Source organism: Danio rerio, chromosome 5, assembly GCF_049306965.1.
Source record: "Danio rerio strain Tuebingen ecotype United States chromosome 5, GRCz12tu, whole genome shotgun sequence".
In the NCBI taxonomy this organism is placed as follows: domain Eukaryota; kingdom Metazoa; phylum Chordata; class Actinopteri; order Cypriniformes; family Danionidae; genus Danio; species Danio rerio.
In genome coordinates this window covers 67,300,228-67,327,620 of record NC_133180.1, presented here as the reverse complement: position 1 = coordinate 67,327,620, position 27,393 = coordinate 67,300,228, and the positions used below count along the sequence as shown (strand labels likewise).

General features: G+C 35.1%; 1 protein-coding gene across 1 annotated transcript; it reads left to right on the top strand.

Annotated features, from left to right (window-relative positions):
* The first annotated feature begins 60 nt into the window (after positions 1–60).
* On the top strand, positions 61–27,390 carry rcc1l (RCC1 like). Its single transcript, NM_001082803.1, is given in 12 exon segments — positions 61–248; positions 2,692–2,989; positions 6,026–6,155; positions 7,778–7,906; positions 11,179–11,245; positions 14,883–14,934; positions 16,919–17,003; positions 17,186–17,367; positions 21,548–21,635; positions 25,836–26,009; positions 26,629–26,714; positions 27,168–27,390. Coding segments are annotated over 11 exon segments (1,356 nt in total). The 5' UTR covers positions 61–248; positions 2,692–2,704; the 3' UTR covers positions 27,246–27,390.
* Positions 27,391–27,393: the final 3 nt, after the last annotated feature.

The following is a 27,393-nucleotide window of genomic DNA, read 5'->3' as shown; positions in this document are numbered from 1 at the left end:
TCCGACTTTTATTTTGTATGTACATCGTGCGTCATACGTCAACGTCACTGTCATGGTCGCCTCTATAGACAACATGTCAGAGCATCACAAACCGTGGAGTGGAGTTATTTCACATTATATAACTGCAGATTTCCTATTTTAGCCGACGAGTTAGACTATTTATTTACAAATCTGCACATGTGTGAATCATAGTATGTGATAGGAAGTATTTAAAACGTTTTCTTAGAGGATTTCCCGGCTGTTGAGCGGTGAGTATCTTACATTACATTACACCTACACACAAATGACCGTCAGAAATACTAAATATCCCAAAATGCAATGCAATACATAAGAAGAAATTCACAGTCTATTTGCATATATCTTTGTCTTATAATTGTATTGATATATGACGCTCTTTCCATGCTGCTTCACGGTACTTGTGGAACCATAATAATTATCTTAATAATAATAATAATAATTCCTTACATTTATAAAGCGCTTTTCTGGTTTATTAAAATAATAACTGTATACTATATATATATATAACTTTTTGATAATCATGATAATCATGTTTATTATTCATTCTATGGACATGATGCTTCAAGGATATTTAGGAGGGGGAACAAAAGAGGAAAAATCATAATAATACAGTTTCTGAGGGTTTTAAATAAAACTAAATATCTTAACTCTTGTGTGCTGCTGGGAATGTTTTCATCCACTGTTGGATGATTTTGAGGCTTAATTTGGCCAAAACTTTCTCTGTGATTCAGTAAATGGGATGATGTTTGTTGACAAATCTTATTTTGGTGCATATTTTGGGAAAAAAGCTCAAACAGGTGTACTACTCTTCTGTTATGTTCGTGGCTGCTTTTGCCCCATTATAATGACTTCTAAAATGACTTCCCCATTATAATGATTCCAAAGCCACATATTATGTATTCTTGATTTTTGGACTGTTTTTCATGTTGGGAAGAGGGACAATTTGTAATTTTTCACTGTTGATCATAAACTGCAGAGCAAAAAAAAAAAAAAGCCTAATTTCTGGCTTTTATATGGGGATATGAGATATACTTTGTGTGTGACAGAGTGCACACTTTGCACACTTGCCTTGATATGTCTGAGAAAATCAAAATAAGCATACAAATGAGTTTACAATTAAAACAAGAAAAAATATCAATCATAAAAAGGCTACTTTTCCAATTGTAATAATATTTTCTGAGCCCATTGGCAGGTATTTGTTTTAGTTTCAAACATAAACACTCAAGTTTTTATCACTTCCGCAGAAACAAAATATCACGTGGTTTTTCTCTCCCAAGTAAATGTTTCTTGATATGAGAATCATTGTTTGCACTGAAAAACATGACCTGAACATACCTAAATAGCAGGGATGGGCAAAGTCAGTCCTGGAGGGCCGGTGTCCGAGATTTCTTGAAGACACTGATTGGCATGTTCAGGTGTTTTTTAATAGAGTTAGAGCTAAACCATGCAGGACACCGGCCCTCCAGGACAGAGTTTTTCAAATTTATTAGGTGATATCTGGAAATTTACGTTTAGAACACATCATTGTTTGTGTTGTAAATTTGTTTTATTTGATTGTTTATACATATTGTGTTCTTTTTAAAATAATAATTCAACTTTTATTCTATCTTAAATGTTCTTTAATTCCCAAAGCATTTATCGGTATGAAGTATATCCAAAATAGACACTGTAAAAAATGTTGGGTTGTACACAATTTCTTCATGTTGACCCAGCACAAATTAAGTTAACTTAATCGTTCATTTCAAATTTAAGTGGATTGAACATAAAACATGTTGTCCCCATAAAAACCAGCTCATTTTAAATAAGTAGTTTTAACAAGCAGCACAAGTAATTTTTTTCAGTGTGGTTTAGGCATGGGACGATAATCGTTTTTAAGGTTTGGAAAAATCAAGGTTTTAAAACCGTCAAAATTTTCTGTAATACCGTTCCTAAGGTATGTGTAAGATTTTTTATTTATTTTTTATTTTATTTTTGAAAATTCAGCCTGACATGTTTACTTTCAAAAACTAAAATATATTGTTTTTAAACAGGAAAAAAATATGTTGTGTTTTACCCAGATATTTAAAAAGAATATATTTTAGAGCAGAAATTACAATACCGCGAAACTGTGATATTTTTATCCAAGGTTGTCATACTTGATAGCTTGTTAGCTTTTTCGTTGCCGCAATAGCCTAGTGGTTAGCACGCTGACATATTGTGCAGAAGCACTTCAGGGCATCCCAAGTTCGAATCCCGGCTCGAGGACATTTCCCGTCTCTACCCCCTCTCTCTCTCCCCCTTTGTTTCCTGTCTAAAATGCTGTCCTATTGTCTCAATAAAGGCTAAAAGGCCAAAAAAAAAAGGCTTTTTCTTGTTTTTTATTATCTTATGTGGCTGTTTTGCCACAAATAAATATTTCTTGATGTAAGAATCATTAGACATTTGCACTGAAAATACTGAGGAAAATACTAGTGTTTAACAGTAGAGTTTTTCAGATTTATCATGTGATATTTAGAAATGTACATTTCGGGAACACAATTGTTTGTGTTGTAAATTAGTTTTTTGTAAATATTGTGTTCTCTTTAAAATATTAATAGCATTTTTACCATTAAAAAGATCTTCAAAAGGTCATTAAATTCCCAGATCATCTGTTAGTATGAAGTATTTCCTAAATATATTTTGTATTTTATGCAGGTCACCGTCAATAATGGCTGTAGCTAACATTCGCTCTTATGGTCGTCCTTGTTTTCATCTGGGTCTCCGAGCGTATGCCACACGACCAACTGTTACCCCTAAGAAGCGGGAACAGCAGGACGACGTACCTGTGTATCAGTATGTGGGTCAAAACAGGAAGCCTCAAGGGAAGGTGTTTGTGTGGGGCTTCAGCTACACTGGAGCTTTAGGCATACCCAGCTTTGTAGTGCCGGACAGTGGGAGGAAAAAGCCCAGGAAGACCCAGCTCACACCTTACTGTCTGGATACTGAACAAAAGGTGAGACAGCTGTTGAAAATGAAGCCATTTCTCTCAAGGCAACATTTTGAATATCCATGCCTTTATCACCACTCGCCTGGATTACTGTAAATCTTTATATGTGGGTATCAGTGCAGTTGGTGCAAAATACTGCTGCACCTTTTTTGACAGGGAGTCACAAATGTAAGCACATCACCCCTATTTTATTCTCACTTCATTGGCTGCCTTTACAATATAGAATTCATTTTAAAATTATTTTCTTTGTATTTAAATCTATAAATGCTTCTGCTCCTCCATATATATGAGCAATATCACACTTGTAGCAGTGCAATATTGCTGTATATCGGCACTGGTGGGAAGTGTATGTTGTGTTCGACCAGTGATGATATACTAAAAACCCTTTTGTAAGAGGAACTACTTTATTCCACCATTCATTCACATCTGCAGCTGACGTCAGAACAGCAGAAACCATTCAGAAACGTCACTTTAGAGCTAGTATTTGAATGATTCTCTAGCGTAATATCTAAAGTGGTGACAAAACAGGTGATTTTGCTTTTATTTTAAGCTTATAAGGCTGATCAACATAAAATGCCATCAGTCTACTGAGATTTCCCAGTATTTCTACTTTGCAATCAGGAGGTCACAGTACTTACCCTCGAAAAAAGCCTTAGCAGATTACTATGGTATAAATACAGCACTACAACATATAAAAGAGAGAGAGGTCGATTTAGAATATCACTTACCTGTTTTATAATAATTATTTATGATCAGCTGCAGTTTGAAATACAAAAAGAAAACGCTGAATTTTTCTCCCCTAAGGACTTATTATGTTGTCTCTGTCACCGTCTTGTGGCGCAGCCGACTTTGCTCTGCTCAGTGTGACAGGCTGATGGCCGCAGGCGTGCTGTATCTTTTTATCGAAATTATAAAAATTTAAAATAGGCACTATCCTTATAAATGAGCTGCATAGTTGCTATCTAAACAGCTAAATTCTCACCTAAAAACCCTCAGAAGTACATTATGTTGTCCAACAGCTGCAATATATGTCAAACTGTAGTGAGTTTATTGATCTACTGTCACTGTGTGGGGGCGGAGTAATACACAAGAGTGAAGAAGCTGTATGAGTGCTGTTATTGCAGAATATCACACGGCTATCAGCCAATCAGATTCGTGAACCAGACAGAACTGTTGTGTAAACAACATTACTTCATCTACACCCTAAATATCTTGTCTCTTTTTTAGATTCACAGATCAGCTGGTTTTTAGAGTGCCATATGTTATGTATGACATCAGAGTAGGCCTGTCTTGATATCTATTTTTGTTGTACGATATATTTTACCAAAGTATATTGCAATAAATTATATTATTGTCATTGTAAGGCGATTTTATGCCACTATAATGCCAGAATGACAATATAATATAATCAGAATGCAAGTACACTCTTCTAAAGAACACAAAATATTTTATTCTTAAGAATATTTCATTTAATTATAGTCATTTTAACACTTTAATAATTAGGCATTGGAACCAAAATGTAAAAATGCATATCTTAAATGATAATAACTCTTAACAAAAAAGTGCAAGGTAAAAAGTAACAGAGGCTGTGATATCTGCTACCAGATCTATTTTCTGTTGTCAGACACCCACATGAAAATATACTTTAGTGATTTATAATAAATATTTTTTAACCATACTGACTTCAATAGAGATAGATATGTTGCACTAAATATTGCTGGAATTGTTTTTTTTATGGGCACTATATATTCTATCACCAAAAATTATTGAGGTCATTGTGTGGTATATTGATTATTGTGACAGGCCTATCTCAGAGGAGACCGAGCATTCCCTGTGGCTTTGAACTTGATTTGATGTTTGTTTAATAGTGCTTATATATGTCAAAGTATGTGATTTTGTGTATGTCGCACTTACATATGTGCTTTTGTTTTAAGTATGTTTTCAAAGTTAAATGCTGTTTACTGAAGTCATTTTATTGTATATCATTTTGCTCTGTTGTTTTGTGGTGGTTAAGTGCCTTCAAATAATGTTTAAATGAATGAATGAATCCCTACACCATAAACAAAAAGTACCAACAATATAGGGGGAAATGTGTTTTTGTTTCATTTGAAGTAAAACAAATCCACCATTTTCAAATGTTGTTGGTTGGTAGTATTATTCATTGCTCATTAAAGGTGAAACCGCATCCTGTGGGCTTCTTAAACTTCTTTTGTGACCAGATTAATATTGAATCTGCTCCTTGGATATTTAAGCTTTAATTCTGGTTAACAACCATGCTAAAATTTGCTAGCATAGTGTTAAAACACAACAGTAGCATTTTAAATTGTTAGACATGCTAGCTACATGCTAATTCAAGTGAGCAACTTTATAATAACTTCATAACAATGCAACAAACAAGTTAACGAAATCTTTCTTTCGATTTTTATACTGCAGCCATACTGAAAATGCCAGCAGATGTTAGCATTATGTTAAAAACAAGTTAGCTATGTGATAGAAACATACTAACAACATGTCAGTCACCAAGTAGGTAGTTTATTTTTTTTCTGTCACGTAACGTCTGGTGTAAATGTAAGCCAAACTTCTTTGCTGCTGCAAACACTTGGTCAAGGGTTTTGTAAACAAACCTAACATAGCTTATTATTCTAATCTGTATTACTTTTGAAGTACGATGCTTACCAAAGTCTCATTTATTTGATGATACATTTATTTTAACATTTTCTTAGTTTTTATTTCAATATTTCTGTGATGACAATGTCTTCAGTGTCACATGATCCTTCAGAGATCAATTTAATATGATAAATTATGACTCAAGCATTAATAATCTAAACAAAAGAGCTGTGATTGTTCCCCCTTCTGCCTCCTGGATTTTTCCTAAATTAATAGATTATTTAAAATTATTTTTTTAAACCAATTATTGAATTTACACCAGTAAATTTACTTGCTGAATGAGTAGAAATCTTTGGAAGTAGAAAGTCGAAAGTGGAAAGTTCTTCTTTAACAGTTTTGATCAGTAGTAGACTTTCTGTTTGTTCTGTTTGGTAGATTTCCTCAGCCGCCTGTGGATATGGCTTTACCTTACTGGCCTCTAATACCAAAGATCTGACTAAACTGTGGGGAATGGGCCTTAACAAAGACTCTCAGCTGGGCTTTCAGCGGACGCAACATGACAAAAGTAAGAAACCATCGCAATCAAACAGCTAATAATTCTGACTTCAGCTGTATTTAACGAATGTCTATCACTTATTTAGTGATAGAAACTGACATAAAGCCGCACTGAAAAGACATGACATGAGGTGAGGCAGGCAGTAGCTCTGCCGCACTGAAGAGGGCACACATGGGCTCACGGATATTCTTGTTCAGTGGTTGCTCTTCTACGCTGTAAATTTCAATAGGAGTTTGCTGTTTTGCTCTGACTGCAAAAATTGCTGATGCAACGTTAATTTCTCAGCAAAAAATTTCTCTAAATTTAACTTTCAATGAAAACGTGAATAAATAATGGACGAAACACAATTGGTGGTTGACAAATATATTGGGCGCAAATATTTGTAAGTCTGACTTTGAAAGAGTCAGTGCCTCATCAGCCACAAACTTCACCGCTTGTCAATGGTTGATCCTGGAACAACATTCCAGTCAGCGAATCAGAATTTAGGCATTACCATTTATGTTAAGTGTAGGCTTACAGTTAGGTTTATCTATTTTTGCCCTCTGATTTTGGGAATAATTTACAGTTATGGTTGGGTTTAGGGGTAGGGAATAGATATTCAAAAATACAAATACACCTGATGTTCCAGGATCAACATAGATGTTAATCCAGGACCGCATCGTACTTTGCAAAATCATGACATGCTCTACAATCTTAGTAAATATTAGGACTCTAGCAGTACATAGATTTGTAGTCAAGACTTTTGATACAGGTTTTCTCGTTTACTACACATGTGGTGAGCAAATAGCAATGTTTTAAACGTGTGGATTTTAAATATTTTTCTTATCTCCTCAATTTATTGAATCAATTATTATCAGTAATCAATTCTGTAATCCCAAGATCGATCTTTTAGTTTATGTTTATGTTTCTTAAAGGAAAGGTCGACCCAAAAATGAAATTCCCGTAATCATTTTACTTTCAAACCTTTGAGATTTTTTTTCTTGTCAAACACAAACGAAGATATTTGAGAAATGTTGGAAAAACTGGTAACCATTGACTTTCATAGTATTTATTTTTCCTACTGTAGAAGTCAACAGGTTTTCAACTTTCTTCAAATTATAATTATTTGTGTTTAACTAAAGAACAAAAATTATTATTATTAAAAAATACATTACTGATTAAAATAATATTTGGAGAGAAAAAGTGCCACAAAACATGAAGTTTTTTTGAAGTGACCTCCACATAGTCCAGACCTGAATATTACAGTGGATCACAAGTACCAAAAGATAATGGAACCTAAGGCAAGACACGACTAAGGTTTGGAATAACTTAAGGTGGCTAAAATATTGACCTTAAAATTGCCTTTAAAAATATAAAAACTGTGTTTATCCCAGAGAAACTAAACAAAAAAGACTTCATCCAGAAGAAGAAAATATATTAGGAAATACTGTAAAAATGTCCTCGCTCTGTTAAACAGCACTTGAGAAATATTTGAAAAAGAATACAAAATTCACATTGTATATATTTATATTGCCTTTTTTTTAGGGAAGTATGTTGGTTACAGTCAGTTTTCTATGCTTCAGGGTAGTGATAGTGTTAAACACTTCCTCCAGATCATGGAAATATTGATGAACTGTTTTTGGTGTTTGTAGGTAAGAGTTACGACTATGTGCTGGAAGCATCTCCAGTGTCTCTGCCGCTGCTGAACCCTCAGGAGACACGAGTGCTGCAAGTCTCATGTGGTCGTGCTCATTCTCTGGTGCTCACAGACTCTGAAGGAGGTGAGCTTAAATCTGACATGGTAAACATCGCAGGAATAAGTAGTAATACCAGGCACGTGCACACATAGGGCTCAACCTGTGCAGTGCACATGCCCTTTTTAGTCTTGGATAGAAAGTGCCCTTCCAAAATGATCAAAAGTGCCCCCGCGACGCAACACACCCTTGGTCCCGCCCTTCAGTAGGCGCGCCACAACACCACTCTTGAGTACGCGCACGACAACACAGCTGATCAGTACCCACGCGATAACACCGCTCTTTAGTACGCGCGCAACAACGATGTGTGATATTTCATTTTGTGTGAACTTTTATTGTGTATGTTACTCACATTGCAAAAAAGAACAAGTCACATACTGGACCTGAAATTGCCAACCTCCCACCATATATTAGGCAGGGACATGATGGAACACAGGAACTCTTATCTAATTTATGTATTTATTTGTTTGTTGTTTTTAATTATATATTTATTAATGAAATATTTTTGCCATGAAAATGGCCTTTGTTGCTGACATGGCAATAAATAAAAATACATCATCATCATCATCATCATCACACTCAAACAGGCCATTTCAACTACTTTTTACCAATTTTTTTTTTCCTTTTCAGAATTAATTTATTTCATGCTTGTATGGCTAACATCTACTATTTTTATGAACATACTTGCATGTTAAAAAGTTTGGACCCCTTATTGAATTTTATGGTTTTCCATAATAACAAAACTATATGGTTCTTGGCTGGTCCTACAGGGGAAATATTATTCAAAAATCACTTTTATAAAAGCTTTACACACAGCTGTGGGGAATATAACCAACCTTTATTGGTAGAAATTAATCAAGTAAATTTTATGCAATCACACTTGAATAAAAACAGTTTCCAGAAACACCTTGATTGGCATTTTTACAAATCATTGGAGGGGGAAAGCTTTGTCCATTAATGACAATCTTTCCCTCATTAGCATTGTAAGCCCTGAGTGAGAAGCAGCCGTCTGCCATTAGAGTTGACATTTTTCACTACTTTTGAGATTTTCAATTTTTCACAGATATAATGTCAGTCCTGTTTTGAATTCACTCAGTCTAAAACGGGCAGATTCAAAGAGTTATAAAACATCAATTGTGCAGTTTCAAATGTATACAAATGATTATTCATTCATTCATTTTCTTGTCGGCTTAGTCCCTTTATTAATTCGGGGTCGCCACAGCGGAATGAACCGCCAACTTATCCAGCAAGTTTTTACACAGCGGATGCCCTTCCAGCCGCAATCCATCTCTGGGAATTAATCAAATGATTAAACTTATGTAAAGGCTGGCTCACACTGTGCAATTTATTTTTTTAAACTGCAAAAATGACTACCATGTCACATCGTAAGATCTCAGATGAAGATGCACCAAACACGGAAGAAAACTCCCCCGGAGTTTGACATCATCTACCCATGACACTTTCACTATCCCGCGTTCTGAAATGATTCCTTACAGCAAATGTAAACAATCTGTATCGGCAATTTTGCACACAGCGTGTCTCAATAATAAAACTAGGAAGAAAAAAAAAACAGTTTTGACATTTCCACGCGGTCCTTTGTATTGTCGCATGGATTGCGTCATCAGATTCTGTGCTCCTATTGATTCTTGGATTGACACTCATCGCAGCTGTTGTCACACTGCAGGAAAGTGTCTGAAATCTTCTGACACTGCCAGAACTTTATCGGAGAGAAAATCTGATCACAACGAGCACTAAGCGGCTGTCAGTGAACATGTCAAACCAACGATCAAAGATCACAGATTTTAGCCAAGGATTTCAGCACTCTTTTTGGATTTTTCAAATTTGTCTCAGGTGACAAAATCTTAGCTAAAGTCTTACAGTGTGAGCAGGGTTTAAGGTTAAATAAGTTGAACAAGGTGTCCGTAGGCTCTTATAAAGAATTAAAAGTTAATAAATCAATTATGAGAAAATTAAGGACCTTAAAAGGTATTAATCGCGTTTTTACGAGGTCTTCGATTTTGTTTAAGCGTTGTCCAAAATGTTTGACTCCAAAAAAAGAATAAATATATTTATTTTTCTCCTAATATTAACAATGTCATGCTCGATCCACGCGATTGGTTCAGGCCAGGGCGTGTCCGGCCAAGCTCCTCTGTCTGGATGATGTCAGGTAATTTGTGGCGAACGCGGGAAGGTGATGGGCTGCTCTCCACGTATAGCAAAACCATAGAGCGAAACAGACACGAAAATGTAAGTTTGCGTACTCCTGGTTGAAGAAAAATGAGTTTAAACAGTTTGGCCGAAGCCTTTTGCTGAAAACAACCACGTAATTGATTCTTCCAAGCTTTGTTTCTTCTAAGCTTATCTGAGTTCTGTTGCATGATTGTGCTCCATTGATTTATTTAACTACAACTCTTTATTAACAACTGTTTATTAAGTTCAATGTGTAATACTGATGATAGAACTTGAAGTGGTGACGGGGTCTTAAAATATTTTGAGAAGGTCTTTAAAAAGTCTTTAAAAAAGTATTGAAATTATCGTTAGGATTCCTGCATATGCCCTGTTTAAGTAACATTAAAGTCACATAATGGTACTTGCTACCTACTGGCACATTCAGTATGGCTATAAACGTCAACCGAACAAATGAAAGAAAAAAAAAAAGAAATACAGAAAGACAGATTGTTAACTTGTTGCGTTGTTATGAAGTTATTTAAAATAAATACTGTCATTTTATTAATAAAAAACAAAACAATCTCTCATTAAAGTAAACTCAAGTATCTTCATGATATGGCATTAAAACACAAATAAATAAATAAATAAATAATGATAAAGATTCAATTCAGCTTTATTTGAATAGCGCTTTTACAATGTAGATTGTGTCAAAGCTGCTTCATAAACATGACTACCATGTCACACTGTAAGATATACTTACAGCTTCATAAACATGACTAAATATATTTGTTAACAATGTAAGCAAAGTGAATAAACAAGACAGGCACTAAAAGAAAGTATAATGCCATTTTTAGCTGTTTAAAATGTTGTATTTTTTTGTTTCAAGTATTGTAAATTGATGTAGCTTGGTTTGAGAGTGGGTAGTGTCCCTGAGAGCCGCCCTTTTCAACTTCCAGTCGAAGGTTCACTAACTTGAACATTATCTGAATGAAATGAATGCTACTGCTATACACAGTAGATTAATTAGGAAGATTCCGCTTGAAGCTGCATTACAACTGCATTAGATATTAATTTCTAAGCTGCAGTGTGATGAGTGCTTGATGTCTCTTGTTCTCTGTTTCTCTCATTAGTGTTCAGCATGGGCAGTAATACTTTTGGGCAGTGTGGGAGGAAGATCGTGGAGGATGAAGTGTACAGGTTTGTCCTTCAGCAGTGAATGTCCTGTTTTCTGCACCAAAGGGATCTGCTTCACAATATGTGCTGGTGGTAAAACAAAACCTGTCTCCCAGTAGAGTCACATTCACTGCTAATTTCTTTGTTTTAGCTTTTTCTTGATTAGCTTAGAGTGAAATGATTATACAGCATGATGGGAATTGCTCTCGAGTTTGCAATTGGAGTGAAACATCAGAGGCAACATAATAAACCCAAATAAGAAGCGTTTTCATCAAAGTAGCTAGTTATAAATGTATTTAAATTACTTTTAAGCTGAAAAGTAACGTAATGGATTAGTTTTAATTTTTAGGTCCTTTATTGTCAGTTAATTATTATGTACTTGCTTAAATACCGTACGCAAATTCAACGGTTCTATATAAATTATTTTAAAGAAGCAGAGTAATATATATTTTGCAAATGTCTTTTGACTATCAAGACAATTGTGTACATGCTTTAGGAGCACCTACGATGAAAATCCTCTTTTGTAAGCTGTTTGGACAGAACTGTGTGTATGTATAGTGTGTCCACAGTCATATTGGGGCAACAATAACACTCTATTTATTAATTTTTTTTAATTTACTGACGTAAAAACAGGACCCTAATCCCTCCCATTTTGAGGCGCACCACAACAGAGTTTGATTTTCTCCGCCCACCGGAGTTGACCCACCATTAACATGGCTGTTTTTCAATTCCAAGAACGCAGAAAACGAACTTGCCTTCTTGTAAAGACCGTTCTTGCCAGGTGTCCTCAGAAGAACTAACTCGGAAGACCACGAGAACAGAGAACGCATCCTTTGAGAAATGAGATGCTGCGTTCTTCCTGATGGTCACGTGACCTTCACGCGTTTTTAAAGGAAAATTATTTAAACATTACTGCATTTATACAACGATTTATTGTTTTTCCCCTTTCCAAAATACTATACTATACTAATACTATAGTATACTAATACTACAATATACTATGCATAAAAACATAAATATTCGTTGCACAATACAAATAAAACAGATTTTAATATGAATTTCAATAAATAAACCCCCTCAATGTGTTTATGCCTTTATTAAGATTATCATATTTTGCCAAATCATCACCGTTTTACAATATTACCATATTACCTTTTATTTAGGGAAACTCCTGAGATAATAAGTTATATCTCTGAACTTATAATAAATAATAATAATAAAGGAATAATAAGCCTACATAAAATGCTGCGCTTTCCACCTCCAGTCGCAATGACTTCTGGGACTTCTAGAGAGAGTTCGGTGCTCAAGGCTGCATTGGTGCGTCCTTGATATCAAGAACACATCCAGGAAGTTTCACGCGTCCTCCGTTCGTGCGGCCTTGAGTATTGGAACTAAACTTTGAAAATTAATGATGACGTTACACGAGAACACAAGTACACAAGACCGTTTGGAACTTTTGCAAGTTCAAAACGTTTTTAAAACAGTGCGTTTGTAATAAATTCATTAAAATCATTAATTATCACCACAGCCACATAGTGTCAGTACAATTATAAAAGAAGATGCTTCAATTCCGGTTTGTGAACTTTAATCAGGTTTATTCTACATAAACATTTAAAATATCCATACAGCAGTTGATATTAACGTGTATCCTGTCACATTTACTGTGCAATGCTGAACGTGTGTGTGCATGCGTTTGTGTGCATGTGAACTTTATAGCGATCTTGGGCCCTGTCATACACCCGGCGCGACGCAATTGTTGTTTGCTAGTTTCAGCTCGGGGCAAGAGTCGTTTTGATGTTTTGCACCTCGCTGTTGAAATAGCAAAAGCATTTGGGCTCTAATGTGCGCCCATAGGCATTCTGGTCTAAAAAAAGGAGGCGTGTTAAGGTGGATTGCTGGCGTGTTGCTATTTTGAGGGACTAAAATAGTCTGTTCCAGCAGACCAGCAGAGAGGAGGTCTAAAGTCCAGCGCAGAACGCGTTAGTTGTGCACCTCGCTTAAACATTGCTTAATACACACAGGATATACAGCAATTCCCAAATATCTTTACAAATGGAAAAGAATTAAAGGATTAAAATATAATTTTTTTTTCTAGCCTACATAAATATAAAAACCCCTGCTTTCATGCCTTCATCTCGGGGAGGCTTTTTCAGTTTCATGACAATTTGCTTTCATATAATGTTAATATTATTAGCAGTATTATTTGTTATATCCATATTTATATTTGTTTTATTAAAAACAAGCTTAGATTTGCCCACTTGTCGGGTTTTAGACCATATGGGGCACAGCATGTGTATTCGGATATAATTTCGTTTAAACACACTTCGTTATTATTGTTCATTTATTTGTTTCCTGGAAATTAGAACTGAATTTAAAAAAAGTTTTGAAAAAAAATTTGCGCTTAAACAAAATTAATTATGTAGGCTAATGTATGTCTGTGCGTACAAAACATTTCCCTATTCACAAGAGTTAAAGTGAAGGTAAAGAATGAGGAGGCTCATCTCTCATTCTCGCGCTGTAGATGCTCTGTTTAACTGTTTTCTCTCTAGAGAAGTATTCAGTTTTTACACTTACAAAGTCCGCCATGTAAATAGCAAATGGCGCGGCACGACGCAACTGACTCTTAAAGGGAATGGGAAATAAGACTGATTGGTTTATTCTCAAAACACACCTATAACTCATTAAGAGAATAAGCTAAACCCTGTTAGACCATGATGCGCCACGGCGCAAAGTGGATTTTTCCGTCCTTAAAATAGCATTAGTGGATTCAGACATGCCCTTAATGCTAAAGGTATAAATATAAAGTTATTGTAAATATATATTTTTTATTATTCAGACATTTTCCGTAGTTTTCAACTAAGTTTATTTTATCCGTCAACTTGCATGCTTAAGATACTATTGAATATTTTAGAAACTTGGCAGTGTTTTTAAAATATATTTGAATACTTTTGATAGTAGGAAATTTGGTGTCATTATTAAAAAAAATGAGTTTTGTCATACTTATATTGTTTAATTTTAAGTCTTAATGTTTTTCTTTCTAACAAAGTTTAAACTCAAATTTAGTATTTAACTAATTTTTAGTATTTAAGTATTAAATCAAATCGTTATTAGTATTAAATTACTTACAATAATTTTCATAACTTATAATTACTTGTTAATTTTAAATTGTTAGTTTAAATTACTTATAGTAAGTTACTTTTCAGACATTGTGACTTTATATTTTTCAAGACACTTCTTTACAACTTAAAGTGACATTTAAAGTCTTAACTAAGTTATGTAGGTTAACTTGGCAGGTTAGGGTAATTAGGTAAGTTTTTGTTTAACAATGGTTTGTTCTGTAGACTATTGAAAAAAATATAGCTTAAAGGGGCTAATAATTTTGACCTTAAAATGTTTTTTTTTTAAATTTTTTTAATTAAAGCTGCTTTTATTTTAGTCAAAATAAAACAAAAAGACTTTTTCCAGAAGAAAACAAAATATCAATATAATATAATACATACTGTGAAAATTTCCTTGCTCTGTTAAACATAATTTAGGAAATATTTATGAAAAGAAAAAACATTTAAAGGGGGGCTAATTATTCTGACTTCAATTGTAATTTTTCTTTCTGAAAGCTTTGTGAATTCTGTCTAATTGCTGTCTTCTACTCTGTCCCCTACAGTGGCAGTCATGTTGTTCACAAGATTGAGGGTTTTGACAGTCGGGTCATCCAGGTATGCAACAACAGTAAATTTTATTACTGTAGCAGTAGACATATTTGTAGTGAAGATTTTCATACAGGTTTTTTTGTTTGTTCATTGTTTTAAATGCTTCGTATGTAGAGCCTGATTTGAATTTTTTTATTATCTCAATTTATTGAATTATTTATTGTAAATAATCATTTCTCAAACCCCAAGATCAATCTTTTAATTCATAATACTTATCTTAATATAAAGGGACAGTTCACTCAAAAATGAAAATCCTGTCGTCACTGTCAACAGTTTAAACACAAAAATGTTTAGAAAAACCTGTAACCATTAACTTTATATAGTATTTGTTTTTCCTACTGTGGAAGTCAACAGATGCTCAACTTTATAAACTTTCTGGTCACTGATGTTTTGTTGTTAAACTAAATAAAAATCTACATTATCACTGCTGTAAAGGGTCCTTATGACTTATAAACTGAAAATAGTCACATAAATTTTTCGCTGGGAGATTTCAGTGGCTGAACAACACTTCTGTGCATATAACCCATTCATAACAACTCACTCTACATCAGCTCTGCGTGACTAAAAAAGTTTTAACACAGAACATTATCAGTCTAACAGAAGTGCTTCAGCCATGGTGTCGTCCTTCCTACAGCGTGCAAAACTAACTCCAATATTGATTCAGGATTTTAAAAAGTTTTGATTCTGCGATTGTAGACTGACAAATTTTACGAACATTTTGTAGTTTTATACCTTACCCAGAATATAAAAATACATTTAGGTCATTTACTTTAATCATTACGATTGGAATGTGAAGATACTTTCAACCAGCACAATACATTTTGACAACACTTTATAATAGCTACACACTATGAATATTAAGCATTAGCAAATAGTGAATTCAAATGCATTAACTCTACATTAATAAATGTTAGTAAACAGTTTATAACTGCAGATACAAATGCTCTATTGTTGACTTACAACCACATGTATAATGTGCTTAATAATTGTACTTTCATACTTTATTAATGATTTATTTTTCATTACTAAATGAAGTACTGTGTTATTTACAAACCAGTTATTTAAACGGCACCTATGGTGAAAAATCTACTTTTAAAGCTGTTTGGACAGACGTGTGTATAGTGTATAGACTGTCATATTAGGGTGAAATAAACACACCCAGTCCTTTTTTTTTTTTTTCAAATTTAACCACTTAAACTCCGCGTGCCCGGTACCGGGGACAAAATGACGTCATCGGGAGAATAACTATAGGTTATTCTCCCCCCCCCCATGATTATGTACTTTGTTCAGTATGCATATTTTTCACATCACTAATATTAGACACACAATGGCAAGTAATACATCAAATTAAAGCTCTCATTCCCAATAATAAGGATCCATCGTTATTTTTATTGATTTACAATCACATATCTAACAGTCTTCGAATGAATCATAAAGTATAAACTTTCAGTAAATCAGTAAACCCCTGCTGTGTCTTGTAAGTGCCAAACGCAACAAATTAATGTCATGATATTCCAAAATTCGGGAAAATATGATAACTTCAACCTATCCAGATGAATTACATATCACTGGAAAGGTGAGATTCTCTGCTTTACGCTGATGTATCAAGAGCCTTGATCAGCCAATCAGTGACTGAGATATTGAAACAGGAAAGCATAAATAATCCTCACTTTAAATTAGGTCACAAAACATAAAGCATTTATTAACATACAAAGTAGCCATTAATATATGCCTAAATAATAAGATAGATAAATATTATTCATTTATTAACTCACTCTGCATGATTATTATTAATGTAGAATTAATGCTTAACAAATAATGAATTCACTAGATGCTAATGCTTAATAAATGATTCATAGTGTGCAGTTATTATTAAGTGTTGCCCATTTTTTAATTCGTTTTTTATTTAGTATGACCCCTTCTAGGTTACGCTTTTTGGTCTTGTCTTTGTGAGATTGTCTTGAGCCGTTTTTCTCCTGTCGTCCTGTAGGTGGCTTGTGGACAGGACCACAGTCTGTTTCTGACAGACAGAGGCTCTGTGTTTGCCTGTGGGTGGGGGGCAGATGGACAAACAGGTTTGGTTCAGCCTCCGTCTGTCATTACCTCTTTTCTCTCCGTCTCGCTTTTTGTTCTACAGCATTATGAAATCAGCCTAAAGGTGTTTTCCAGAAAAAATCTATTGTGACAACAGTCTGTGACTCATAGCTGCAACCATGTGACCCTTCCCACAGTGTTTTAATGCATCTCTTATTTTCAGGTCTGGGTCATCATAACAAGGCCTCGTGTCCAGTGCCTGTAGGTGGAGATCTGGCTGGGGTCACAGTTCAGCAGGTGGCCACGTATGGAGACTGCAGTCTGGCAGTGTCCACAGATGGCCAGGTTTTCGGGTGGGGGAATTCTGAGTACCTCCAGCTGGCTTCTGTCACCGAGTCCACACAGGTAAAGATGAGCAGAACACAGGGATGATTGAAGGAACTGTTCACTGTCATAGAATTATCTGCCTCACATACACAATATTTAAGCCACCATTACGTTTCTTGTTTTGTTAATTAGGTTATAATCCCACTATATAAAGCTATTTCTCATTGACTTTATTACAATACAACTTGAATTTACAGGTTAGAGTTAGATTGTTTTTATTTTTTGGTCTGATTTTTGTATGCGAAATAGAAAAGTAAAAGAGATGATGAATGATGAACGAGTGCTTGCTGGCTTCAGTGAAACTTGTTGGTGGCTCAATCCTGGTTTGAGGTTTGAACCAGGGTCTCTATTCTAACGTGAAGTACATTTGCCAAGGAAAAATCCCAAATGTGAATTAGTTGCATATCCATCAAGTTGTTAGAGCGGTTGACTGTAGTAGACTGTCGAATGAAGCAAGTATAATGGAGACATGAGCTGCGTCCAAAATGGCACACTATGCACTCATGCACTATGTACTTATGCACTTACACACTCAACAGGATAGTATATGTTTGTTGTGGCGTCCTAAATGGCACACTAATGTTTTTTTTACTAAGTGGAAATTCAAACCGTGTCCCTGATGACGTTTGACGGTTGCCAAATCAGTGAAATAAACGACCTAATTATTAAATAATACCTGCAGTGAGTATTGCCGCATTTACCATCGGGAGGTGCTATAATCACTCTCGTAGGAGAATTTTGCTTTCACCATCCAAAATAAATAAAGTTGTTCAACATGTGCGTCCGATAGCTCCGCCCCTTCCACTACGTAAGTAAACTTGCGGTCGTTGAGTGCGTGAAGTGTCCATCATTACACACTTCATTTTAGCAGCTGAATGAGGGCATCATCCGGGTAATTAAAGTGCACTTATAATTTTTAAAGTTTTCAGTGTGAACGCACTACTTACACTATTTATACTATAAAATGGCGTAGAATAGTGCATAAGTATGCAATTTGGGACGCAGCTATGGTGTACATGGGTGTAATGACAGCTATGTTAGAGTTTATTTGGCAAATGTGTTTCCATCTTCCATTATTTGCGTTAACCCTGTTTGGTCCAAAACAAACCCAAAGCGTAAAACGTATTTTTTAATTTTTTTGGCAAATTAGGGCAAAGCAGGACAAAGCAGGGCAAGGCAAGTTTATTTATATAGCACATTTCATACACAATGGTAATTTGAAGTGCTTAAAAGAAAAAAAAAAAACAACAGAGAATAAAAATCATTAAAAGTAGATAGAACAGATTAAAATGTGTTAAACACAGACTGTAAAAGATATGGGCGTAGTATCCGTGACGTCACCCATAGGTTTCTGAAGGGCGCAAATGAAGCGCGTGGGCGTGGCCGACCGGCGCCATTTTGTTTGCGCATTATCGCTCCAACAGGGAGATACCAAATAAGGGCAAAGTGAGCAGAGCTACAGACGCCAGCTAGCATTTTGCTTAGACGGGCTTTTCTTTGAGGGAAACGCTTAATACTTCATTACCTGCGACTCATTTGTGTTCTGACCACTTGTGCTTGGTTGTTAACTTTTAAAAACACCGTCGTAATACATTGAGCCACTAACCTTTGTTCTTATGACGTTTTTCTACTGGAGGAAAACGCAAATTACACTTTAATAACAGTCTGTGTTAGTAAATCCAAGACTATTGATGAAATCCAGGCATAACACTGTATGACAACACCTCAGAGGACTGTTCTAGAGCTTACAGCTAATCAATCTGTCAGATTCTGAAGTGCTTTACAGGTCTAAAGAAAAAAATAAATGATAAATGATCTTAAATAAAATAAATACATTTACAGATATAGTAAAAGTATATAATTTCACTGGAGGCTACGTGAATGGTTTGTGAGCACAATTAAGTGCACATAAAACAACACAAAAATATGATGTATATCAGAGGTCGCGTTAACCGAATATTTTCCGTCATTGACGTTTTTTTTTTCAGCAGTGACGGAAAAATCTGAAGGTGATCCGTCATTTTGATGGATTATGCTGAGGGTGATCTATTGTAATTTGTAGCTAATTGTAATTCCCACTCCTCTCCAGCTGATGGCGATTGTTCTTGTTTTGTCTCCTCTTTGTCACCGCTGCTCACAGTTGGAAAAATGTCACAGCAGCTGAGTTTGAGAATTTTCTTTGAACCGCCAAATAGTTGTGATATTAAAAATAAAGGTTAAAAAAAGAGGAAGTGATGCAGTGGACGATGAAGAACAAACAGACAAAAATCCTCAGTCGCCGATAGCTGTTAAGAGCTAACCAAGCGGCAGCAAGCAGGTCAGGTGCTTTTGAGTGCGTTGTGAGCACTACCGGATGCAGAGGGGTGCAGAAAAAGCGCGCGCTGTAGTATTTTTTCCCAGTGAAACGAGTGCTTGCAGGATCGGGAAATCCCACATTTAGAGAATCCAGCCAACTTAGTATTGATCACAGCCTTAGGAGAAATGTTTCCTAACTACAAAACGCTGGACTAGTAATTCCGGTCACGAGAAGTCGACTTTCCGAGGCAAAGACACAGAATTTAATGACAACTGCCTCTGCATCAGTCTCCCTTGATGCGTTTGATTACGCACAGGCAAGCACCCAGTTCAGGTCAACGCAGAAGGAAGATAGGAGTTAAGGCAGATAGGAGTTTTTGTTCATTTGTCAAATAAGTAAATGAATAATTTAGCCTATATGCTCGTCGTGCAAGTTCATTATTAAAATATGAATGAAAAAAACTATTAAAAATATGCTTATTAAATAACGAGCAATAATAGGTTATGATGAAATTTTTACAACCCTCTGTCAAAATGACGGACAATGAGAAAGTCTAACGCGACCTCAGATGTATATGTCGAGTTCAGCAGCTAATCAGCCAGAATAAGGTGAAGGTGACAGCGAGACCTAGCTGTCACTCAAGTGGCCACGCCCTTAATTATGCAAACTTAATATAACTTAATATAAACAAAACAGATGAGTTAAAAAAAATCACCCCCCTCACAGGAATATTAGCTATATGAACCAAAATTGTTCTTTGTAAACACCTTTTTTTTTCTGCTGTAAAGTTGACCGTTTTAACAGTGGGCTCAATAGAAATCTGCTCTATTATGGAGCCAGGACTAGCAGAATTTCGATGAATTGCAGTTTCAGTTACTTCTGTATTGGCTTCACAATGGAGAACGGGAGGTTGCCGCTTGGTTTTAAAGAAATGAAAGAGAAAAGAAAGACGTAACAATGCGATCTTATGTACGTAGCACAGTGCTTATTCTGTAAAGGCACAGCTAAACAGATTTGTTTTCAGTTTTGATTTAATGGATTAAATAATTTTGAGGATTTTATTCAAAAGTCTGTGTTTCTATCACTTATTTCTCATGCTACACTTGAGAGGGCGATTGAATCCCACCTAGTGACAGTGGTTCTATTTTTCATTATTCCCAAACACACATAACATACTGAAATCATATTTGGAGAGAAAGCAGCGCCACAAAACAGAGTCATGAAATGGCCTCTACAGGGTCCAGACCTGAATATTACAGAGGTAGTATGGGATTACCTGCACAGACAGCCTAAAACTAAAATAGAATTGTGGTAAAACCAAAATGTGCTGAAAGTGGCATGGAAAAAACATACATTTTCACTGTTTTTTGTTTTTCTGCATCACATGAATGCTGTTTTTGTCAAATTAAATTAGTTAAAAAAGTTTTTGTCAAGTTAAACTAGAATAATTTTAGATTATAAACACAATGTCATCTGTTTTGTCTATTAAGCACCAGCAAGACCGGGGCTTCTATCAACACACAGCAGTGACTAATTCCAAAATCAATCCAGTGTGTCAGCTTCATCACACCATACAAAGACATAATGTATTTTCAGGTGTTGTAATTTGTGAATGGGTGATCCAAGGTGAAGATGTACCTATTAAAATGCCTTTTGTATGATGTGTTTTATGTGCACAGGAAGGCTTTTAAGCTGAAATGTGTTTGTATTATTTGAAAAAGTATCTGTTTAATGACAAGCAGGGCTGGATTCCTCTTTTTTTAGAGAGGCTTGCTAAGTTTGTGCACCTTGTGGAGTGGTAGAGTTACTCCAGACCCTACCTCACTCGCTGAATATAGTGAACCGATGATGTCCATTCCTAAAAAGAGTCATTTCCCTACATTTTTTACCTCATGTTTTCAGATCAGCTCTCCTCGTCTGCTGCCGCTGAAGGGTGTGGGTCGAATCAGACAGGCAGCATGTGGAGGAACACAGGTGGCTGTGCTCAACGGTAAGATCAGAGACTTTTGGCAGTTCTACCACAACACCATGACATAATCAGGAATTCCAGTTCTGTTTTATTTATAGAGCTGTCCCAAAATATACAAATATCACACATTTTACAAGAGTGTTTTACGGTTGTACAGAGAGAAGGAAGGTAGTCAAGGATCTAAGATTCAGTTCAGTTTTTATATTTACTGCTGGGCATCCATTCAGCTTATTTCAGTTACTGATATGATACTCTATTGTTGTCTCTATATTGATATATAAATGCTGTGAATATTTCTAAAAATGAGCAGAGAATGTTACACCTGTATATTATTATACATTAAAGATTATTATTATTATTAGTTTTTTTTATTAGAGAAACCTCTGAGGTTTCAAATGCATTGTTACAATATTAAATAAAAAAGTCTATACAGTATTATGGATACACTTTAATTAAGGGGTTTTTCAGATACATTGGTTATGTTAATGAAAAATGCATCTAAATGATTTTAAACAGGGCTTGACATTAACTTTTTTTTGATCACCAGCGACAGTGGCTAGTAGTTTTTCAATGTTACTAGCCACTAGTGATGGGTCGTTCATGAATGATTCGTTCATATTGAACAAATCTTCAATATGACTCAGGAACTACGAGTCCTCTCAGGGAGTGATTCGTCTATCTGCTTGTGCACACATTTGTGCAGGTAGTATCGTTAATTTCAAGTCTTCATCACATTGACAAAAGCCAATTATATGCATTTAGAGCCGGAAAAAGAATTGATCCGCTCTCCTCTCGAGTCCTCTATCGGATCTGAGTCACTCGTTCATCACGGGCCAATCATACGCGTTTAGAGCCGGAAAAAGAATTGATCCGTTCATCTCTCGAGTCCTCGCGTTTGAGTCATTCTGTCACGTGATGAACGAACGATCATGGCTCCTATTGGCTTAGACTGTGCATTGATTAAGATTATATGTGGCTGTTAGTATAACGTGAATGAACCCCTGACATTTGAAGACATGAAGAGGTGAGCTGAGCAAAGAGACAAAAATGCCTTCATAGAGAAAAGAGCAGGTAAACATTGAATTATTATTTTCTGCTTCTTATAATATTCTATTTATGATTTATTTGTCGTGTGAGCAACCTTTTGGGCTAGTTGTAGATGTGTTTCGAAGCAATTTGTTTTAATGATATTTTGGCAAATTGAACCAAATGAACGAAATGACTCGAAAAAAGATTCGTTCATCTTGATGAACGAGACTCAAAGATCCGAGTCAGTAAAATGATCCGAACTTCCCATCACTACTAGCCACAATTTTGTCGTTGGGAAAACATTTTTTATATGCATAAATATGACTTTAACATGCTAAAATTATTTGATTTAGATTTTGTGTTTTGTCCACATGCCTTCTCATTCATTTCACGTTTTGCATGTCGTGTATGAGCATATGGGTCATGGTGTCAGTGTTATACTGCAATTAGTTTTTATTTCACGTCACAAAATTAGGGATTTACCAAATTTATCTCTATAACCACACCAAACAATAATTATTTCTTAGCCACACATTTTAAACGTGTCAAAACAAGCTAAATATAGCTGTATGCTATACTTTGCATTTAACATTTCTTAAGAAAAAAAAAAACTAAGAAAAACAATTGACTTTTAAAATAACTATTGTCATGTATCAAACATATGCACAGTAAGCTGTCCTCGCTCAAGGTCTCTCAGATCATACTGTAAGTAAACTGAGTTAATCTCATATTAAAGCAATATTGTTGTAAAAAAAATGATAATTACACCATGTAAACAAAAATAACCATAAGCAAAAGAAAGCAGGTTAAAACATACTGTGTGTGATAATGAAAGGATGATAGCATGGTTATAATCTGTTCAAAGCGAAAGCAACTGGTTCTGCTTACAAAAAGACACATTTAGAGCTCTTGAAAGCAGCAAGACTGTGGATGCATTAGCATAACTTTTTGTCTGGTCTATAAGAAGAAGAACTGGTCACAGTTGCGTTCCAGGCACGGTTGCTTCAAGCAAGGAAACAGGTGCGCGCACGCGCTTTAAACATTCGCGCGCATCACATCAGCTGTTAGCGCGAGTGTTCATCCTCTCATTTGGTATTCATCTGCTTTCTTCTGCTCGTGCGTACGCAATTTTTTTTGTTGGTCGTGCTGTTTCTCGATTGTAAGATCACATTTGCATGCATATCGGGTCATTCTTATAGCTTTAAGGAGAACTACAATTTAAAAATTATTTTCAACCAGCCAAAGTGGCTAGTGGGAGTGACTGTCTAACCCGCCAAAGCTGAAATCTACCTGCATTTGGCGGGTGTTAATGTTACCAGGTTATCAGGTATTATCATTAATTTCTACAACTTGTACATGTTTATATTGAATAATGGACCTGAAATAATAAAAACAGCTGGACTTATTTTTTTGTTGTTAAGAAATATAATGGTTGTTAGATAATATTAGTTGAGTTGGAACTGTCAACTTATGTATGAAATATATAAATGAAAAATACACAATAAATATTTTGTATATTATTTTAGTGCCTCAAAATGTGTGAGTTGCCTGTATAATTAAATAAGTTACTAAAATATGTTTTTATTGTATTTTAAATCATCAAAGTCTAATGATTGCAACTGATGCAGACTTCCTTGGATTTAGTGTCTTAAAGACTTTAAAAAAATCAGTATTAATTGAAAACATCATCAATATTTTAGAAGTTCTTTACAGTGCTGTAAATTTTACCCACATAAGTGTGTGCGTATATAAATGTGTGTATGTATATGTACTCACTGGCCACTTTATTAGGTACACCTGTCATAATTTCTAATCAGACATGGCAGCAACTCAATGCATTTAGGCATGTAGACATGATCAAGATGATCTGCTGCAGTTCAAACCGAGCAACAGAATGGGGAAGAAAGGTGGTTGTAGGGACTTTGAACGTGGCATGGTTGTTGGTGCCAGACGGGCTGGTCTGAATATTTCATAAACTGCTGATCTACTGGGATTTTCACGCACAACCATCTCTAGGGCTTACAGAGAATGGTCTGAAAAAGAGAAAATATCCAGTTCTGCAGACACTAATGCCTTGTTTATGCCAAAGTTCAGAAGAGCAAATTGACCAAAATCTTTGAGGAATATTTTCAGTATCTTGTTGAATCTAAGGATTAGGGCAACCTGGTGCTATATATTAATAAAGTGGCCGGTGTGTGCTGTATAGATAAATATGAGGCGTTGTGTAGGATTTAAATCAAGCTTTGCTTGTCAAGTACATAAAACATGGATTAAAAAACACATTAATGGAATTGCATAATAAGCCTTGAATTTTGCTGGAGCATTCCTTAGCGTTATTTTTATATATATATATATTTTTATAATAAGCATAATCTATTTTCATTATTCTACAGATCTAATTCCTCTATCAATCGCATTATTTCTGTTTCCTAAGCTTTACAATAACTTATAAAATATTTTATACATTAACTAAGCTTTGATAATTTTGTTTATTTACATGCTCAAAGGACTTTTACGCGGAAATTAAACTACTTCCTTTTAAACAGAAATGACTTCCTTTCACACTGAGAATTCATGCATATACACATATGAAATCACTTGCAAATGTGTATATACACAACTACTTGTATATATGTTTGTGAGTTTTATTTTGTATGTTTTTTGGGTGTTTATGCAAACATCGAGTTTACATTCAAATGTGAGAGTTATAGGTGCATATACATATATTGAGTTTATAGTGTATATTCTCAAGTTTCATATATGCTGTTTTGAACATCCAGTAGTATAGGTGTATATGTGAGTAATTTATAGCTGTGTATGCACTAATTTTATGTGATAAGCAAAGTTTGATATAAACCCTACACGGCGCCTCATACATAAATACTGAACATTTTTGTTTTCATGGTTTGTTCCTGGATGAATGAATCAGCATTTTTGAAGAATCACATGAACAAACAATTCAATGAAAAATGTGACTGTAAACTGAAGCCTGCAATTGCTGATATGGAATGTCATCATTCAGATCTTTCCATCTGATGTTTCCTTAAGCATCGATAACTGCTCTATCTCACTCAAATACCAAGGTTTGAATGTATTGCTCACATCATAAAAATAGAAACTTTATGAATTAAGATCATGAAAAGAACAATATGAGACTCAATGATCAGTAACTATGTCTCTCTGTCTCTGCAGAGGATGGAGATGTGTTTGTTTGGGGTTTTGGAATTCTGGGGAAAGGACCCAAACTTTCAGAGTCTGCCATTCCAGAAAGAGTGCCAGCCACATTTTTTGGAAGGTCAGAGTTCAACCCTACAGTGAAGGTTGCGTCCATCCGCTGTGGACTCAGTCACTTTGCTGCTGTCACAGGTAAACGTAATTTTTTTTGCTTTAATATTTAGATTTTTCAAAAGGTGTATGCTTAAATCAAGTCTATACTTTGTATTATATCATGTTTCCATCAAATGACAAAATGAATTACTTTATGGTACTTTATGTAATTAATTTATGGTAATCTCCTATTCACTGCGCTCTTCGTTTAGCTGTAAGTTATCTGAAAATAATTACACATTAAAATGTTCATCAGCCAATCAGATTCAACAGCCCCCATTTCATTTCAGTGCTGAATAGTTCTTTCTCCATTATCTGTACAATTTATTGCATCATAAAACTGAAAAGAGGGAGTGTGCGTATGTCTGACTCTCTTTTAAAACTGCAAGTCAGTTACATACAACTAATTGTTTTTTAACTTTAGAAGTTGGGGAAGGTCTTGTTTTTAAAGCTTTGCTTAGCTGTTCATACATTGACACTAAAACACATTTCATACATGAGATTCTTCCATATAGTCTCTTGTGGATGTGCTGATATTCTCTTCAAAACACCTGCTCGACATGCTTGCATAACCGTGTTGGTATTAAATCCAGCCTGTTTCCTGGCCAACTGCCCGCAGAGAGAGGCTGAGTTATTTCTACATGAATATTGTTTTCAGATGGAGGTGAGCTGTTTGTTTGGGGTAAGAATGTGCGAGGATGTCTCGGCATTGGGAAACATGATGACCAGTATTTTCCATGGAGGGTAAGGAGTCAACAATGTTGCATGCCTTGACAGTTGGGTTGTGTGTGTGTGTGCACACCCGCACAGACACGCAGTTAAAGTCAGAATTATTAGCCTCCCTTTGACTTTTTCTTTTTTAAATTTTTTTTTTGAATATTTCCCAATTTATGTTTAATGGAGCAAGGAAATTTTCACAATATGTCTGATAATATTTTTTCTTTTGGACAAAGTCTTATTTGTTTTATTTCAGGTAGAAGAAAAGCAGCTTTTAATTTAAAAAAAAAAAAACATTTTTGGGTCAAAATTATTAGGCACTTTAAGCTTTATTTATTTACTTTATTTGCAGAACTGCATTGTTTTACAATAACTTGCCTAATTAACCAATAATTCTGACTTTTGTGTGTGTATATATATGTGTACATGCCACTGAAGTACATTAAAAGTTTTATTTTAATACTAATCCTTGTATTTTAGGTGACTGTACCAGGCCATGTGACTGATGTTGCCTGCGGTGTTGACCACATGGTGGCGCTGGTCAAATCCCTCATATAAGACTGTTCTAGGAAATCTTGTCCTTTATGTCAGCTATTATTATTTTTGCACAGATTTGGACTAAAGGCACCTCTGTAAGGGTGCTTGCACATCTGTAATTTGCTTCATTTTGTGTTTCAAGGGAAATAAATGATACATTGTTGCATTT